This window comes from Bos javanicus, chromosome 11, assembly GCF_032452875.1.
Source record: "Bos javanicus breed banteng chromosome 11, ARS-OSU_banteng_1.0, whole genome shotgun sequence".
NCBI lineage: Eukaryota > Metazoa > Chordata > Mammalia > Artiodactyla > Bovidae > Bos > Bos javanicus.
The window spans coordinates 104044210-104062672 of record NC_083878.1 but is presented as its reverse complement, the minus strand read 5'-3'; the positions used below and the strand labels follow the sequence as shown (position 1 = coordinate 104062672).

Sequence of the window (18463 nt, the reverse complement as noted above, 5' to 3'; positions counted from 1 at the left end):
CAGGCTCCCTGGTCCCCTCCGTTTGCTGGGAGGTTCTCAGGGACGTGTGCCCCACTCCATCCCGCCTCCAGGAGGCCTTCCCCAGCAGGAGGCTAACGAGGGAGGGGTCCCCCCTGGTCCATGCCCACCTCAACCCGCTTCGAGTCCCATTACGCTGGAGGCACCTGCCCGTCCATCTGGGCTGGTCCACTTCCCCTTACAGATGTCAGTAGCGGTCTGAGCCTCTGCCTTTTATCTGCCACGGGCATCCCACCCCAGTGGGTGGTGTTCATGCCCGACTCCACCTCTGGCAGCGCTTCTGAGACCCAAACTGACAACCCATGCTCATCCAGCCATCTCATCAACCTGGGCTGGGATCTGGACTGAGCTCCCCACCTGGCCCCTTGGCTCTCCCTCTCCACTCCCATCCGATGTCCTCACGCCCCAGCTCTGCCCTTAGGATGGCATGTCCACTGAGCCTCCAGGCCTTGTGATTCGCGATCTGGCCCCTGTCAGCCCCCTGCCTGCCTCCCTAGCCCGCCCCCTGTGCTCACAGACCTTTAGCTACCACCACCCCAGCTTGCCTTCCATCCCTCAGACACTTCCAGGGTTCTGTCCCTCCCTCTCACCCTGGGTCTTCACAGTCCAGTTTCAGCCCAAACATCACCTTCTTCATGGCGCCATCTAAATACCCCTGCCCCCAAGAGGGGTGCCACATTTAGAAGAAAAAGTCAGGACAGCAGTGGAATTTGACTTTCAGATAAACAATGGAATTTTTTTTTTTTCTTCTTCTGGTGTAAGGGTGAAAGTAAATGCAAGAAGGCAAAGTAGTTGTCCTGGGATGTCTGACAATTAGCTGAGAAAAGAGAAGCAAAAGACAAAGGAGAAAGGGAAAGATCTATCCAAATGAATGCAGAGTTCCAGAGAAGAGCAAGGAGAGATGAGAAAGTCTTCCTAAGTGAACAATGCAAAGTAATGAAAGAAAACGGTAGAAACGGAAAGACTAGAGATCTCCTCAAGAAAATGAGAGATACCAAGGGGACATTTCATGCAAAGATGGACACAATAAAGGACAGAAACAGCAAGGACCTAACAAAAGCAGAAGAGATTAAGAAGACGTGACAAGAATACACAGAAGAACTATATAAAAAAGGTCTTCAGTTCAGTGGCTCAGTTGTGTCCGACTCTTTGCAATCCCATGACTGCAGCACGCCAGGCCTCCCTGTCCATCACCAACTCCCGGAGTTTACTTAAACTCATGTCCGTTGAGTCATGATGCCATCCAACCATCTCATGCTCTGTCGTCCCCTTCTCCTCCCATCTTCAATCTTTCCCAGAATCAGGGTCTTTTCAAATGAGTCAGTTCTTAACATCAGATGGCCAAAGGATTGGACTTTAGCTTCAACATCAGTCCTTCCAATGAACACTCAGGACTGATCTCCTTTAGGATGGACTGGTTGCATCTCCTTGCAGTCCAAGGGACTCTCAAGAGTCTTCTCCAACACCACAGTTCAAAAGCATCAATTCTTTGGTGCTCAGCTTTCTTTAGTCCAACTCTCACATCCATACATGACTACTGGAAAAACCATAGCCTTGACTAGACGGACCTTTGTTGACAAAGTAATGTCTCTGCTTTTCAATATTCTATCTAGGTTGCTCATAACTTTCCTTCCAAGGAACAAGCATCTTTTAATTTCATGGCTGCAGTCACCATCTTCAGTGATTTTGAAGCCCAAAAAATAAAGTTTGACACTGTTTCCACTGTTTCCCCATCTGTTTGCCAGGAAGTGATGGGACTGGATGCCACGATCTTAGTTTTCTGAATGTTGAGCTTTAAGCCAACTTTTTCACTCTCCTCTTTCACTTTAATCAAGAGGCTTTTTAGTTCTTCTTCACTTTCTGTCATAAGGGTGGTGTCATCTACATATCTGAGGTTATTGATACTTCTCCCAGCAACCTTGATTCCAGCTTGTGTTTCATCCAGCCCAGCATTTCTCATGATGTGCTCTGCATATAAGTTAAATAAGCAGGGTGACAATATACAACCTTGACACACTCCTTTTCCTATTTGGAACCAGTCTGTTGTTCCATGTCCAGTTCTAACTGTTGCTTCCTGACCTACATACAGGTTTCTCAAGAGGCAGGTCAGGTGGTCTGGTATTCCCACCTCTTTCAGAATTTCCCACAGTTTATTGTGATCCACACAGTCAAAGGCTTTGGCATAGTCAATAAAGCAGAAATAGAGGTTTTTCTGGAACTCTCTTGCTTTTTCGATGATCCAGCGGATGTTGGCGATTTGGTCTCTGGTTCCTCTGTCTTTTCTAAAACCAGCTTGAACATCTGGAAGTTCATGGTTCACATATTGCTGAAGCCTGGCTTGGAGAATTTTGAGCATTACTTTACTAGCGTGTGAGATGAGTGCAATTGTGCGGTAGTCTGAGCATTCTTTGGCATTGCCTTTTTTTGGGGATTGGAATGAAAACTGAGCTTTTCCAGTCCTGTGACCACTGCTGAGTTTTCCAAATGTGCTGGCATATTGAGTGCAGCACTTTCACAGCATCACCTTTCAGGGTTTGGAATAGCTCAACTGGAATCCCACCACCTCCACTACATCATGGAAAATGCTGGGTTGTATGAGTCACAACCTGGAATCAAGGTTGCCAGGAGAAACATCAAGAACCTCAGGTATGCAGATGACAGCACTCTAACAGCAGAAAATTACGAGGAACTGAGGGACCTGTTGATGAGGGTGAATGAGGAGAGTGAAAAAGCTGACTTGAAATTCAACGTTCAAAAAACTAAGATTAAAAACACACATGTATCTCATTGCAGCACTATTTCCAACAGCTAGAACACGGAAGCAAGCTCCATGCCCACGGACAGATGGATGGACAAGGAAGCTGTGGATATGTACACAGTGGAATATTACTCAGCCAGCAAAAGGAACACATTTGAGTCAGTTCTGATGAGGTGGATGAAACTAGAACCTGTTAAACGGCTGAAGTGACTCAGAGAGAGAAAGATGAATGTTGTATTCTAACACACATATACGGAATCTAGAAAAATGGTTCTGAATAATTTATTTGCAGGGCAGCAATGGAGAAATAGACATAGAGAACAGATCTATGGACATGGGGAGAGGGGAGGAGAGGGTGCGATGCATGGAGAGAGTAACAGGGAAACTTACATTACCATATGGAAAATGGGGAGCCAACGGGGATTTGCTGTCTGGCTCAGGAAACTCAAACAGGGGCTCTATGTCAACCCACAGGGGTGGGGTGGGGAGGGGGATGGGAGGGAGGGTCAAAAGGGAGAGGAGAGATGTGTACCTATGGCTGATTCGTGTTGGAGTTTGACAGAAAACAGAAAAATCCTGTAAAGCAATTATTCTTCAATAAAAAAATTAATTAAAAAATAAAACTAAGATTATGGCATCCAGTCCCATCACCCCATGGCAAATAGAAGGGGAAAAAGTGGAAGCAGTGACAGATTTTATTTTCTTCGGCTCCAAAATCACTGTGGATGGTAACTGCAGTCATGAAATTAAAAGACGCTTGTCCTTGGAAGGAAAGCTATGACAAACCTAGATGGTGTATTAAAAAGCAGAGACATCACTTTGCTGACAAAGGTCCATATAGTCAAAGCTATGGTTTTTCCAGTAATCATGTACAGGATGTGAGAGTTGGACCATAAAGAAGTCTGAGCACCAAAGAATTGATGGTTTCAAACTGCGGTGTTGGAGAAGACTCTTGAGAGTCCTTTGGACAGCAAGAAGATCAAACCAGTCAATCCTAAAGGAAATTAACCCTGAATATTCATTGGAAAGACTGATGCTGAAGCTCCAATAATTTGGCAACCTGATGCAAAGAGATGACTCCTTGGAAAAGACCCTGATGTTGGGAAAGATTGAGGGCAAGAGGAGAAGGGGATGACAGAGGATGAGATAGACAGATGGCATCATCAACTCAACAATATGAGTTTGAGCAAACTCTGGGAGATGGTGTCGGACAGGGTAGCCTGGTGTGCTGTAGTCCATGGGGTTGCAAAAAGCTGGACACGACTTAGCAGCTGAACAGTAACAACGATGCTCTCAGGGCTTCCCAGGTGGCTCAGTGACAAAGAATCTGCCTGCCAGGCGGGAGATGTTGTTGGATCCCTGGGTCGAAAGATCCTCTGGAGAAAGAAATGGCAACCCACTCCAGTATTCTTGCCTTGGGAAAGCCCATGGACAAGAGAAACCTGGCGGGCTACCGTCTACGGGGTCACAAGAGTTGGGACACAACCTAGCAACTAAACAAGAAGTATGCCCTCATATTGTAGCTATTATATGGAACATATTATGGTAAAAATTATCCTTTATCTGAAATTCCTGTTTCTCTGGGCGTCCTGCGTGTTCTCTGGCAGCCTTAACCTTCCTCGGTCTCTACCACAGCATTTCATCTTCTCATCTTGGTGGCAGTTGCTAGGATACAAAACTGCTGATTTGGTATCTGAATTTCCCTGAAGGCCCCCCAGCACAGGTACAGAGGCTGGGATGGGAGCTTTGGGGAAACGCAGGCCTGGCCTCCAGGTGTTGTCAGAGCCAGGCAGGAGGTGCGAGTGACATCTCTGTTGTCACATAACATACAACACGCTCACTCCTTGGAAGAAAAGTCATGACCAACCTAGACAGCATATTCAAAAGCAGAGACATTACTTTGCCAAAAAAGGTCCGTCTAGTCAAGGCTATGGTTTTTCCAGTAGTCATGTATGGATGTGAGAGTTGGACCATAAAGAAAGCTGAGCGGCGAAGAATGGATGCTTTTGAACTGTGGTGTTGGAGAAAACTCTTGAGAGTCCCTTGGACTGCAAGGAGATCCAACCAGTCCATCCTAAAGGAGATCAGTCTTGAGTGTTCATTGGAAGGACTGATGCTGAGGCTGAAACTCCAATACTTTGGCCACCTGATGCCAAGAGCTGACTCATTTGAAAAGACCCTGATGCTGGGAAAGATTGAAGGCGGGAGGAGAAGGGGACGACAGAGGACGACATGGTTGGATGGCATCACCGACTCAACGGACATGAGTTTGAGTACACTCCAGGAGTTGGTGATGGACAGGGAGGCCTGGCGTGCTGCAGTCCATGGGGTCGCAAGAGTTGGACACGACTGAGCGACTGAACTGAACTGAACAGACAACACTTGTCCCAGCGCTTTATCCTTGTTATCGGATGCTGCTGGACCGCGGAGAGCCACCTGGGGTCCTCCCTCCCGGCCCTGTGCCTGAGTGTCCCCGCCGCGTAGGCAAGACGGCCAGGGTGGGGACAGCGGCCGGGGGACAACGGCTCCGCGCCCGCCGCTCCCCGGTCCGGCCGCCCAGCGCCCCCTGGCGGCCGCCTGCAGCTCTCCCCTCCGGCCCGGCCTCGGTGCTACACCAACAGCGGTCCCCCTCGCTCCCCTTCCGGCGCTCGCCTTTCTCGGCCCCGGGCCGGCCCTCAGAGACATCCCGGGCTTCTTCCAACCCGACCCGTGGCCTCCAACCGCGGGCGCCGCTCACTAGGGCGGCGGCCCTTCGCCTTAGCAGCCGAGGAGGCCCGCCCTTCTCCCGGCTGTGTGGAACCAGAGGCGAAGGCCCGGTTTCCAGCCCGATTGGGGAGAGAGCGAGCACTTCCCGGAAACCGGCGCCCACGTGAGGGGGACGCGTGCCGGGCGGCTTCCGGGGTCCCGGAGGGCAGTGAGCCGGGCTCCGGGGCCGGAATGGTGAAGGCGAGGGGGCCGGCCGCCGGGCGCGCCCCGCGTGGCCCCGCGCCGGACGCCGGGCCCGTCAGGAAGCCAAGGCGGAAGAAAAGAGTCTGGAAGAACAAAGCGCGAGAAGCCGGCGGGACGCCGGGGGTCGACCCCGGAGCGGTCGCGGTGCGGCCCCCAAAGGCCCCGGAGGACTTTTCCCCGAACTGGAAGGCGCTGCAGGAGGCAAGTCCGCAGGGGCCCTACGGGCGGAGAGGGGGACGATGTGTGGGTCACGCGGGGCGCGCGGGCTGGTGTGGACTCGGGGAGCAGAGCCGATCGCAAGGGCCGGGGCGCGTGGGCTGCTGAACAGCAGAGGCTCGATGCAGAGGGTCCTGCTAACCGTTCAGTGTAGTCGCTCAGTCGTGTCCGACTCTTCGCGACCCCATAGACTGCAGCACACCGGGCCTCCGTGTCCATCACCAACTCCTGGAGTTCACTCAAACTCATGTCCATCGAGTCAGTGATGCCATCCAGCCATCTCATCCTCTGTCGTCCCCTTTTCCCGCCTTCAGTCTTTCCCAGCATCAGGGTCTTTTCCGATGAGTCAGTTCTTCGCATCAGGTGGCCAAAGTATTGGAGCTTCAGTCAGTCTCAGCATCAGTCCTTGCAATGAACACCCAGGGCTGATCTCCTTCAGGATGGACTGGTTGGATCTCCTTGCAGTCCAAGGGACTCTCAAGAGTCTTCTCCAACACCACAGTTCAAAAGCTTCCATTCTTTGGCGCTCAGCTTTCTTTATGGTCCAACTCTCACATCCATACATGACTATTGGAAAAACCATAGCCTTGACTAGACGGACCTTTGTTGACAAAGCAATGTCTCTGCTTTTCAATATTCTATCTAGGTTGCTCATAACTTTCCTTCCAAGGAACAAGCATCTTTTAATTTCATGGCTGCAGTCACCATCTGCAGTGATTTTGGAGCCCAGAAAAATAAAGTCTGTCACTGTTGCCACTATTTCCCCATCTATTTGCCATGAAGTTCTGGTAACACTGGGCTTTTAATCGGTGACCACTGCCACTGATCACTGAGCGCTTCAAATGTGCTTTAGACACTGCTGGATGAGATGAGGTGACGTGTTCATATTTAACCTGAGACTGACTCTCAGATCTTTTATCTTCTGCATTTTACAGATGAGGAAATGGGCCCGAAAGTTTAAGTAGATTGCAACCAGGTCAGCAGAACCAGGAGTCAGACCCCTCCGCTCCGCCCAACTCCCTGCTCGAAATGTCACGTTATACCTCCTTGCCTTTCTGGCCCATCAGTGGGCCAAGGCTCACTTGCAGATTACTTACCGGTCACTATTTCCTGAGTGCTGTTTGTTGGCTGTGCTTCACTCGTAAATTGTCTCCGGCTCCACCGGAGCTGGCTGCTGCTGTACCGCTTATTTCTGGATGAGGAGACTGGGAGGGGCTGAGGGATGAGTCCCAGGGTCACACAGCCAGCACCTGGGGTGCAGCTGCACAGGGCTGGGTGGGAGATTGCACTCTTTGCTGCTGCCAACCCTCGTGGTGTCTCTGCAGCCTCTTCTGAGCTCCTGAGATCTCTCCCGGAGCCTCAGAGTGGGTGAGGGGGAGAGCAGAGAAGGGCTTCTGAGACTGTTAATCTGCGCCTTAAGGGGGAAGTCCAGATCCTTCTCCTGTCCTGACACACAGACCGTGAAATTCCCTCGGGCAACCCCAGGGGTCTTGGACTTCCTGAGCTGTGACTCTGCCTCTTTCTCACAAGAAAGTAAAGCAAAAAGAAGCGAGCAGAAGGATGGATATTTATTGTGGGAAGAAACTTCACATTTTCTCTAATTCATACAAGAAAGGCAGTTCTCCTGTTCCTTAAACATCATGGGAACAGGTAGGTAGGATCCGCCTCCTCACTCAGCTGGTTGCTGCACAGCAGGGTCTTAACCCAGGGCGCTGGGCTGGGAGACCTCAGCCCTCCCTGGAGGGGAGCAGGGGTGTGGTGGTCCACCCCGTGTCATTGGACGTGACCGTCTCTTCCTGAGACCCTCACAGCAGGAGCAAACCAAGAAATCTCACTGAGAAAGTGGCTACCGCGTGCCAGCTGTGAAGGAGTCAACTCTAACTGAACGTGGGAACAGGCTGCTTTTAGACACACACACTTTTTTTTCAGTCTCTAGTGTGTGATTTCCAAATTACAACGTGTTGTGTATTTTGTTTTGGGTTCTGTTAGCTGCTGAAACAAAGATCACGGACTCCACAAGAGCCTCCACTTCTGTCTCAAACGGATTCCAAAAAGCAGCCCCAGCGCGTCCAACAAAATAGAAACTCCATCTCAGATAAAGCAAAGACAGATGCGATGGGGACGGAAAACACAGACCCCGAGGTCACAGGGGCCTCCGGGCCCTCGGGATCGCTGATGAGCAGGAAGATACAGGCGCAGCCCAAGGAGAAAGGGGCCCAGAAAAGGACCAATGGAGACATTTCCCCGCAACAAGGCGACATCAAACATAAGAAGCGGAAAGCGAGGGAGCCGACCGCCCCCTCGCCTCCAGCCCCGCCCACCAAGTAAGTACCGCTGGACGTGGTGACGGACACGTCTCCCTGGCCGCCCCGTGCCTCAGCCTCCTCCCCGGTCACAGCGACTGAGGCCTCTCTCCCTAAGGAGGCCGAGGCTGGTGGCCCCTCTGTCCCCTTATCCTGGGGTTGTGGGTTTCTTTGTTGGTAATTCAGGGTAATTCAGGTAATTTAGAATTAACCTGCTGCTACTGCTGTCGCTTCAGTCTTGTCCAACTCTGTGTGACCCCATAGATGGCAGCCCACCAGGCCTGTGCGGGCAGAGGCCAGGGGGCCTGTCCTGTCGTCCAGTGCATCTCGGAGGAGAGGACCCGGCTGCTGAGCATCGCAGCCTGAGCGTCCCCGTCTGCGGGCTCGGCACGGGGACGCCACGGGCACCAAGGGGTGTCTGAGTCTCCGTTCTCCTGGTAGCGTGTTTATCTGTGGTTCCTAAATCCCAGGCTCTGCCGTCCCTGGGATTCTCCAGGCAAGAACACTGGAGTGGGTTGCCATTTCCTTCTCCAGTGCATGAAAGTGAAAAGTAAAAGTGAAGTCGCTCAGTTGTGTCTGACTCTTTGCGACCCCATGGACTGCAGCCTACCTGGCTCCTCCATCCATGGGATTTTCCAGGCAAGAGTACTGGAGTGGGTTGCCGTTGCCTTCTCCAAGAATTAACCTAGGGTAGGTCTATTCCCCTAGAACGTAGGCATAGCGGAGGCTGACCCTGTCCCATAGCTGCTGTATCTCCAGGGCCCAGAACAGGGCTTGGCACCTCGTGGGCCCCCAGGAAAGACTTGTGGAATGAATGAACACCAAAGCCAGAAAGACTTGAGTTCAAAACCGATTCCCACGTCCTGCCAGTGGGTGGTTTGGGGCAAGTTCCTGAGGAGCCCTGAGCCGCAGCCTGGTCACCAGTGCGGGTCTGTGAGGTGCCCGTGCCGCCCCAGTGCCTGGTGGTTACTCAACAAAGCCTGGGTGTCGCCCACACAGGGGACCAGCCAGCAGCTGCCTGTCCATGGCTCGGCAGGGGTTGGTGTGTCTGTAAGTCTGCCTGGCTATGTGTTGCTGGGGGTTGAGGACACAATGGCTGGAGGTTTTGGGAAGCAGCGTTTGAGGGTCTGCGTGTGTCCCGGTGCCGGGCGCCCTCTTGGGAAAGAGTGGTCCCAGCTGGGCCCTGCGTGGAGAAGGGGGCCGCCGGGGGCCGGGGACAGACGACAGGCTGGTTCGTTTCAGTGACTCCCGCGGTGTCGTCGGGATCAGCCCCGCGAGGGAGGGGCCTGTGCGGGCAGAGGCCAGGGGACCTGTCTGGTCGGCCAGTGCATCTCGGAGGAGAGGACCCGGCTGCTGAGCATCGCAGCCTGGGCGTCCCTGTCTGCGGGTTCGGCACAGGGACGCCGCGGGCACCAAGGGGTGTCTGAGTCTCCCTTCTGGCAGCATGTTTATCGGTGGTTCCTAAATGTCTGGTAGCTGTTCATTCTGTCATTGAGAAGAAAATGTCAGCAGCCGTCACACCCGGGTAGGGGTGGAGGTGTATTTCTGTTTCGTGTTCTTTGTGTTGCTCTGTGGTTCCTCCATTTTAGCTAAAGGGCGTATTTTTTAATTAAATGGGAAAGTGCCAAGGTGATCACCGTGGCCGGCAGCCAGGCACACGGGCCTGAGCGCGCTGAGAGCGGGTCACGCTCGCCACCACTCTCAGCCCGTTCTCTCCTCTGTCTCTTAGAGACGACATCTGGTTTGACGATGTTGACCCAGCGGACATCGAAGCGGCCATTGGCCCGGAGGCAGCGAGCATAGCGAGGCAGCAGCTGGGCCAGAGCGAGAGCAGCAGCACGCTGGTGAAGGAGCGGCCCTTCGGCGGGTACGCGGGGCACACTCAGCCTTGGGAGGCCGGGGGGTCTTCAGGAAAGGGCCGCTTCCCTCCCCTCCCGTCATGTGGGCAGGCGCCTCGGCGTCTGGCCGAGCCCGGTCCTCGGCACGTCGCTGAGCGGTGGAGCCGGTCCCGGGTCCCGCGGGGTTAACCTGGAGCCTCGGTCCCCCAGGCTGACTAAAGCCCTAGCCATGGACTGCGAGATGGTGGGCGTGGGCCCCGAGGGGGAGGAGAGCGTCGTGGCCCGCGTGTCCCTGGTGAACCAGCACGGGAGGTGCGTGTACGACAAGCACGTGAAGCCAACCCAGCCGGTGACTGACTACAGGACCGCGGTCAGCGGGGTCCGGCCTGCGGACCTGGCGCAGGGTGGGTGGCTCAGCCGGGCACGGCCGCCGCGGGGGCCCGGCGGTCTCTCCTCCCTCCCGGGTGGGTGGGCTGTGTGTCGGCCTGGCTGCCTCTTGGCCACCTGACTGTCAGCCAGGCCAGTGTTCCTGAGCTGTGGTGTCGCTGGGCAGTGGGACGGAGTGGGGTGTCGGAGGAAGGCCGCTGGGAGGTAAAGATGGGCCTGGGGAGGCGGGACAGGTGGCAGGGTCTTCTAGATTATTCGGAAGCCGTGGGGATGGGGTGAGCAGCGGGAGGCCTGGCCTGGGGTGGGTTCTCGAAGGTTCCCTCAGGATCCCTATGGCTGCGGCATTGGGAATGAGGTTGGGGGGCGGGCGGAGGTGTCCCACCTTGGGACACACCCGGGTGCCTGGTCTGTAGACTTTGCCCTTGGGTGAGCTGTGCTCGGGGCCCTGAGATCTGGGGCCTGGAGGCATCCTGAGGGCGGGGGCTTGAGGCAGCTGCCCCCCTCCTCCGGCCGCGTGGTCTCTGCCGTCCACGCCTCTCGGGTCCTCGAGCACGGCCCATGCTGCAGCCCGGCCGCTCCTCGGTCCCAGGCTCTTCCAGTGCTGCCTGGGCCGGGCGGGCAGCCCGAGGGCACGAGCACGGTTGGCGCAGCCTCCCCTTGGCCCCCCGCTCCTGAGGGCCTCACCCACCCCGGGTCTGACGGGGCAGGAGCGCTCGCTCTCAGCGCGGCCCTGAAACCCCTCCTATGTATGGCTTCCAGGAGAAGAGTTTGAAGTTGTTCAGAGGGAAGTCGCGGAGCTGCTCAAGGGCCGGATTCTGGTCGGACACGCGCTGCACAACGACCTCAAGGTGCCGGCCGCGCCTCTGTGCCCCGCGGCGTCGGGGGTGCCCCGCGTGCGCGCGCCTCTGTGTCCCGCGGCGTCGGGGGTGTCGGCCCACGCCTCCTGATGTGGGTGATGCGCCCGCAGGGAGAGCCGGGGCAGGGGGCGGCTCCTCACGCACCCAGGTAGACAGAGCCACGGCTGACGCTGCCTCCCCGCCCAGCGACAGCCCCACTCCTCAGGGCAGAGCCCCCTCCCCGGGCGGGGGCACCCCCAGTGCCTGTTACCTCGAAACCCCGGGCAGGCCATCTCACAGGCTGGCCCCTGAAGGCCAGCACGCCGGGTGGCAGGCCAGCTCCGAGGGCCCCTTCCTGTGTTCCCAAGGGTGGGGCTCGGCCTGTGCCCGCTAGGGTCTCTGCCACGGGCCGCACTGGCTTGCCTCAGGCTCCCCCTTCAGCCCCTGTGCCCTCCCCACCCTGGTAACCTGGGAAGACTTGCCTTCCACCTTCTCCTGGGCCTGTCTCAAGGTCATGGGGGGACCCGTTTCATCCCCGACATCCTGTGTGTATATGTGTGTGTGTGTGATGCAAACTCAAGTACGGGACAAATGGTCGCTGGTTCCTTCGTGACTGAGTCTCCACCTTCCCTGCTTTTAAGGCTGTGTTTCTGTCCACGCGTTCTTCCTGCTGAGCATCACCTGTCCCGCGATAATCGCCCCTGGAGGTTCAGGCTCTCATCAGTGCCTTGTCCTGTCTGCATGCTCGGTATGGGATTCTGAGAAGGGGGTGCACCTTTCTGCAGACAGACACCAAATCGCCTGTCGTGCCTTCCTTCTCCAGGCGCTGTTTCTGGGCCACCCAAAGAAGAAGATCCGGGACACTCAGAAGTACAAGCCTTTCAGGACCCAAGTGAAGGTACCTGAAGCCATGCGGCTCTGAAGGCGTGGTTCACATGATTATGGGTTCTGGTCCCCGGAAGCTGGCTTCCTGGTTAGAGGTGTTTGGGTTTGCTTTGGTTTTCCTTTTTAACCTTTAAAACTAAGAGGAGGGACTTCCCTACTTGTCCAGTGGCTGGGACTTGGCGCTTCCATTGCCAGGGGCCCAGGGTCAGTCCCTGCTCAGGAAACTGAGGTCCTGCATGCTGCGTGGTTCAGCCAAAAAAAACCAGTGAATAAATAAACGAGAATCACAAGGAGAGTTAGACGTTTTTAAAAAAAGTAATCTTAGAGAAAAAAGACTTGGCCAACCCAAAGTTTGTGCCGCTGAGGGCAGTGGGTCCGCTCTTGTCTGTGATCACACCCCCAGCCGAGGGCCAGAAGGCACGTTGTGTTTGCTCCAGAAGCAGGCCGCCCCATGACGAGCAGGGCTGCTCCCCACCCCGCCACGAGCAGGGCCGCCCAGGGCCAACGATGCACCGTCCCTCCCTGGTCCTCCGCAGGCTGAGCGGGCAGTCACCAGCCCACACGGCCACTTTGCGTGGGAGGGACACTCACAGTCCCTTGGGTCAGTGCTTAGCGGGCCACCCCCTGCCCAGGCCCCACCCGAATGTGGCAACGTGCTCCCCTCTCCTCGGCAGAGTGGACGGCCGTCTCTGAAGTTGCTTGCAGAGAGAATCCTGGGGATCCAGGTGCAGCAGGCGGAGCACTGTTCGGTAAGCGTGTCCCAGGTGATGGGGGCAACGGGCCTCTGGGTGATGGGGTGAGGGGCCTCCGGGTCCCGTCTAGATCGCAGGCCCCCAAGGGCTGAGGGTGAGGCTGCGGGCCCACAGAGCCTGGCCCTCTGGGTGTCGGGCTGGGCCCGTGGGACGTGGGAGCATGTCGCCACGATCGGGTGGGGCCTGGGCAGGGGGTGGCCTTCCACGTCGTGTGGCGTCCGGGGCCCCTCATGAGCCAGCACGCCCATCCCTCCCCTGAGCGGGGGCCACGTCAGTGGTTGTCATCGCCCCACATCTGGCGGTGGGACTCTGGAACTGCGGGATGGACAGAGGGGTGTGGCCACACCGGTCACTGGCAGGATGACCGTGGTGATGCCCCATGTCCCCCAGGTCCAGGACGCACAGGTGGCGATGAGGCTGTATGTCCTGGTGAAGAGGGACTGGGAGAGCCTCGCTGGAGACAGGCGGCCCCCTGCTCCCGCGGCCCACAGCCAGGACGCCTAGCAGGGCCCTGCCCCCGGTGACCCTCGCGCCCGCGGGAGCCGCAGCCACATCAGACGACGGACGGAGCCCCGGAGTCCCCAGAGCCGGGATGCTGCGGGCGGGTTTCAGAATCATGACGGCAGAGGCGCGCGGCATGCGTGCTGCTGAGCTGAGCGTCTCTGTCTGGTTGTAGCGTCCGGGCCTCTCCCACACGGGGGCCCGGGCGGGAAGCGTCTGGTTGTCTGCTGGGTGTTCGTGACCTTCCTCTGAGGGGGTCCCTTTCCCTTACTGCCGTCGGCAACGGGAAGAAAGAAACTCCGTGGACTTGGGCGTGGACCGCGTGGCTGCCCCGTCGCACCCTTGTTGAGGGATTTTCTCTGCCACTCGGGGGCTTGGGGGGATCTCCTGAGGCTGGGGTTCCGCTCGCCCCCCCCTCCCGTGCACACCCACTATATTTGAGTTCCAGGTTAGAGCCTGCAGCAGGCAGGGGGCCTCGGGCTGCCCAGCACGGTTTTCCCGGAGGTGGGCGCCCCCTGACCTGAATGGACGTGTGAGCGCGAGTGTCTGCAGCGCCCCGCCTGGCCCGGGGTGCGGACTCTCTCAGGACAGGAACAGCCTGCTGCACTGAGGGGGGCATGCAGCGCCCGAGGCTATGCTGAGCCCCCGCTGGCCGTGTGAAAAGCCTGCAGCCACCATGAAGGTCGTGTGACATAAACGCATGTTTTTATTTGAGTTGCGCCTTGTGGAGGCCCCATGTCTGAGAGGACGGCTGGCTCCCACCTCTTCTGACCCCCTGCCCCCCAGGAGACGCCCGTGGCACTGGGCGCCCCTTCAGGTACAGGTCGAGGGGGAGAGGAGGGCCGGGCGGCCCCAGGGTGCATCTACAGGCTGCCCTTGGAGCTGGGCTGGGCGGCCGCCTCCAGTCTGTGGAGCACGCTGGCTGTGTAAGAAACGAGCTCCTGCAAGGAGAAGAGGGTTGGCTGTCCTGGACTGTGTCTGGGCGCTGCCCCTGCCCCGTGGGGTGTCCCACAGCCCTGGTGGGGCCGTGCGATGAAGCAGGGAGTGCCCACCGGCGCTCACCAGGCTGGAGGTGAAGCGACCATGGATCTCCGCAACCAGGGGCTGGATGCCGCTGGACGCCAGCTCAGACAGGATCTCCTCTGCAGGCAGAGGATGGTCCTGAGGCCGGCGTGAGAGGGCTGGGCCCCCACCCTTCAGGGCTCAGTGAGAATCCCAGGGACTCAGGAGCACAGTCCTGGCCCAGCGCGTTCCCGCCCACCCCCAGTCGGTGGCGGCCACGAGCCGGGGTCCTCACTGTAGGTGCCCAAGTGGGCCAGCAGCAGGCACATGCTCTCCACCACCTCTGGGTCATCACGGTGCAGCTGGTACGTCTCCTGGATGAGGTCCAGGCCGCTGCCGCTCTCCCTGGGCAGCACCACCTGCAGGGCGGCCAGCTCTGGGCGGGGGCGTCGTTCCCTGATGGGTGGGCCTCAGGGTCCCCCAGGAGATGGGGAACGGCCATACTGAGTTTGTGGGGTTGTCGAGAGCCCAGAGTGCTGTGGGCAGCAAGCCTCAGCCGGCTGAGGACACCACGGTGGCCTCGGGAACCTCTGCAGTCAGGCCTTGACCACTGTGCACCTTGGGGGTGTTCTCCGGCAGAGGGCACCTGTCTCTCCACCCCAGCAGTCTCCCAGGCCGGAGGGGCGAGGGAGCGCCCCCACGCGAGAAGGCCCGTCAGGGCAGGTTAGACCCGGCTCCTGATGCCATGTGTCATCAGGTCCCCTGGAGTCCCGGGGGAGGTGGACACCCCAAGGTGTCAGTAGATCCTCTAACCCTAACCCAGACTCTGACTCGGGTGTGGCTCACTGGGTTCTGACGACCCAGCTCCTGTGCGCTGAGCCACGAGCCTTTTGCTCTCAGGGCTCCAGGCCCTGTCCCCGCCCGGTTTGCTGGGATCCCAGACGGAGTGGGGTCAGGCCTGCAGCTTAGGTTATCTGCATCAGAAAGGGGCGACCTTGCCCCACTCCAGAGCTTCTCCAGGAGCGAGGGTCACCCCATCTAGCCTGCGCATCCAAGCGGACCAGATGTCACAGGCTGAACCACCCTGACGCTGGTGGCAGCCTTGGCCGGACTCCAGGCCCCAAGCATCTCTAGAGTCTAGAGGGCTGTGGTCCTGAGTCGGGCGCAGCCAGTGTTCCCATGGCGGTGGGGTTCAGACCCAGTCTGCTGTGCTGACTTCACAGCCACAACTGGAGGAGCACCTCTGCTCACACCAAGTGTGCTTGGGCAGGGGAGGTGGTCATGATACAGGGTCACACCAGCGAGTGTGACTGGGTGCAGAGGACGCCTGCGTGCTGGGACTACGGGTGTTTCTTTTCCCTGCTTTGAGTGTGTGTGTGGTTTTGGTCTGTGGGCCACCAGCAGGCTTCACTGGGAAGCCCGCCCCCCACCCCGCCTCAGAGTGGCAGCCCCGTTGGGTCCAGGCTCACCGGACACCTTGGCGAGGCTGGCCAGCCCGCGGTAGGCGTTGTTCACCAGCAGGACTCGGTCCTGGTACAGCCGTACGCTCTGCAGGAGCAGGTCCACCACCTCCGCACACTCCTGCTCCCGGATGCAGCCTGTGGAGGGGCCAGCACGCCTGTGTCCAGGGCCCGGCCAGCTCTCCAGCCCTGGGCCCCCAGCTGCTCACCCAGCAAGGACAGCAGCCACAGAACCGCACAGCCAGCTTCAGCCACCTCCGCGTCCCTGGGGAACGTGACCAGTATCTCGGTGACGAGAGCCGGGGCTCTCTCCAAGGGAGCCTTGTTCACAATGATAGCTGCAATGGGATGGGGTGAGAAGGAGGGGTCGCCCACTTCCTGGCGAGGGGAGAAGTGCCTGCTGTGTGCATGGCCCCTGGCCCCACCTGCCACAGGGATAGCAGGAGCTTTGGGGTTCCAGGTCTGCTGTCCTCTGAGATGGGGAAATGGGGAAATGGGAGGGCCGATTCCAGCCTGCTAAGCAAGCCTGGGCAGGCATCAGACCCCAAGGGGAGGCTTGGGGTATCTTGCACCCAGCTGTGCTCAGGGCCCTCCAAGGCTGGGAGATCTCTTCTCCTTGGGAAAATGACTGTCCAGGTGCTGGAGGGCCCAGTGGGACCTGGAGAGGAAGCCATTTGGCCGGCGGGGGTCCCCCTTTCTGAATCAAAAGAGAGGTCGCCCAGTGCTAGAGCCAACGTGTGAGACCAGGGAAGCCTCTGATGTGTGCGAGCAGAGGGCCTCCTGGGGTGGGCGGGTGGGGGACCTAGGGTCAGGGTCTGCCCCTTCCCTTCTCCCAGCTCTCGGGTGGTCAGGGAGCAGCGGGGAGGGGTACCAACCTCGGGCCCACTCACCATCCACCAGCAGGGCCCAGAGCAGGCTCAGGCCGTGGATACAGATGTCCCTGCTCCTGGGGAGGCTGTCCAGGCGCTTCAGGATGTCCTCAAACAGCCGGGCCCTCTGCAGCTCGTCTGTGGCCAGTCCTGTGGGTGGGCCCTGGAGTGAGGCCACAGAGAGCCCCTCCTCAGGAGGCCTTCCCTGGGGCCCCTCCCTCCTCTCCTGACCTCGGACACCACGATCTCACGCGGGCTTAGTCACTAGAGCATGTTCTGAGCCAGCCTCTGCCCAGCGTGGGGCTCGGAAACAAAGGGGTGCTCTTGGTCCATCCCCTGGGCCACCATCCCAGCACCTCGCGTCCTGTCACTGGGCTGGGACCAGCCTCCAGGGCTTCTCTTCCAAGGTGTTTTGTCTCGGGTGGTAAGCGGACATTGCCAAGTGGCCCTGACTTACGCCTGTCATCCCAGCATGAAGGCGCATGGCAGCCCTTTTCAGTCCCCGCCATGAGGTTAGTGCGGGCGGGCTCCAGGTGAGGGCCTGGGCTCTCTGGGGCCCCAGCTTCCCTTTGCAGAGGTGAGTGGTCAGACGGGAGTCAACTTGGGTAAGGCCCTAGGGGGTGACCCTCTCCCCCACGCCGCCCCTCGGCCAGGACTTGCTGGTGGCCATTGTGAGGTGGGGCGGAGGGGCCGGAGGGGGAGCAAGGGCAGGAACCTGAAGCCCACAGTGATGTCGCCACCTGGCAGGGCCCATGCCTGTAGGCAGAGGGACGCATGTGGGCGCAGGGCAGCCAGAGGCGGTGTCTGTGCCCCTGTGGAGGGGCTGGGTGCCGCCCGCTCTGTGCCCAGCGCCCGAGGACGGCCCAGGCGGCACCCACCTTGGCTGGCCACGATGGTAAGCAGGCTGTAGACCATGGCCAGGAGCTGCTCCTCCGCGGGGTGGCTCTGCAGGATGCTCAGCAGCACAGCGGCGATGGTGCCGGTGTCCGCCACTGTGGCCGCCGGGTCCTGGGCCAGCGCTGCGTGGGCCACGGGAGAGGAGGGTTTACCCCAGGCTGGGGGCTTCGGGGAGGGGGCCTCCGTGATTGCAGGGAGGACGCTGAGGACGGGGCACAGAACGGGTCCCCACAAGCTTGTGTGACCGAGTCAAGGACCACGGGGCTGGGGGCCCTGCTGGGCGGGCCTGGGAGCCCACGCCAGGGTAGACGTTAATCACAGTGGACACATAACGCATTGCATGGGAATTCAACCTAAATAATAAAGTTCAGAAAAGTAGTGAAATAATTCCAGTTTAAAAACCAGGTATTTAAAGCTTTGTTTAAAGATTCCAGGAGGAGCCCAGACCGTTGGCTCCAGCCTCTCGCTTACCCCCTCAGCTGACCCCCCTGGAAGCCCATGTCTAGGACCCCGCCCAGCCTGCCTGGCGGGGGCGGGTGGTCACACCCCGAGTCCAGCTCCTCCTCTCGTGCCTGGAGACCAGCCAGAGCAGGGAGGAGCTGGCCCAGGGCCCCAGAGCAGGTCACAGGCAGGCCCCGGGTGCTGCCCCAGTCTCCTGGCCACACCGTGCCGTCATCCTGGGGTGAGGTTGGCTGGCAGAACGCCCAAAGGGTCCAGACGCCAAGGCCAGACCTGGTGAGGGGGGCAGGGAGCCCACCCGGGCCCAGGGTGGGTGTCGGGGTAGGGGGAGCT

The 18463-nt window shown here is 58.5% G+C and overlaps 2 protein-coding genes across 9 annotated transcripts in view; one reads left to right on the top strand and one right to left on the bottom strand.

Annotated features, from left to right (window-relative positions):
- Positions 1 to 5361: 5361 nt before the first annotated feature.
- REXO4 (REX4 homolog, 3'-5' exonuclease) lies at positions 5362 to 14157 on the top strand. 5 transcript variants are annotated; one of them, XM_061434109.1, is made up of 8 exons: positions 5362 to 5926; positions 7931 to 8265; positions 9974 to 10111; positions 10293 to 10486; positions 11229 to 11317; positions 12129 to 12203; positions 12865 to 12939; positions 13333 to 14157. In XM_061434109.1, the coding sequence occupies exons 1-8, from the start codon at positions 5714 to 5716 to the stop codon at positions 13444 to 13446; spliced, it is 1233 nt and encodes a 410-aa protein (XP_061290093.1). In that variant the 5' UTR covers positions 5362 to 5713; the 3' UTR covers positions 13447 to 14157. The 5 variants fall into 5 exon arrangements, 3 of the variants coding, with proteins under 3 accessions (XP_061290093.1, XP_061290095.1, XP_061290094.1); XM_061434110.1 differs by lacking the exon at positions 5362 to 5926 and adding an exon at positions 7499 to 7591; XR_009739681.1 differs by lacking the exon at positions 13333 to 14157 and having other exon boundaries at positions 11947 to 12203; positions 12865 to 12889.
- Positions 14127 to 18463, bottom strand: part of STKLD1 (serine/threonine kinase like domain containing 1) — a 24333-nt gene continuing 19996 nt past the window's right edge. For 3 of the 4 annotated variants that reach the window (XM_061434105.1, XM_061434108.1, XM_061434107.1), the window contains 7 exons: positions 17653 to 17793; positions 16796 to 16924; positions 16115 to 16243; positions 15915 to 16043; positions 14741 to 14881; positions 14506 to 14585; positions 14127 to 14384 (listed from right to left, as the gene is read on the bottom strand). In XM_061434105.1, the coding sequence (XP_061290089.1) occupies positions 14307 to 14384; positions 14506 to 14585; positions 14741 to 14881; positions 15915 to 16043; positions 16115 to 16243; positions 16796 to 16924; positions 17653 to 17793 (827 nt within the window). In that variant the 3' untranslated portion in view covers positions 14127 to 14306. Of the gene's footprint in view, positions 14385 to 14505; positions 14586 to 14740; positions 14882 to 15914; positions 16044 to 16114; positions 16244 to 16780; positions 16925 to 17652; positions 17794 to 18463 lie in introns of all 4 variants that reach the window. The other variant, XM_061434106.1, reaches the window with a different exon arrangement.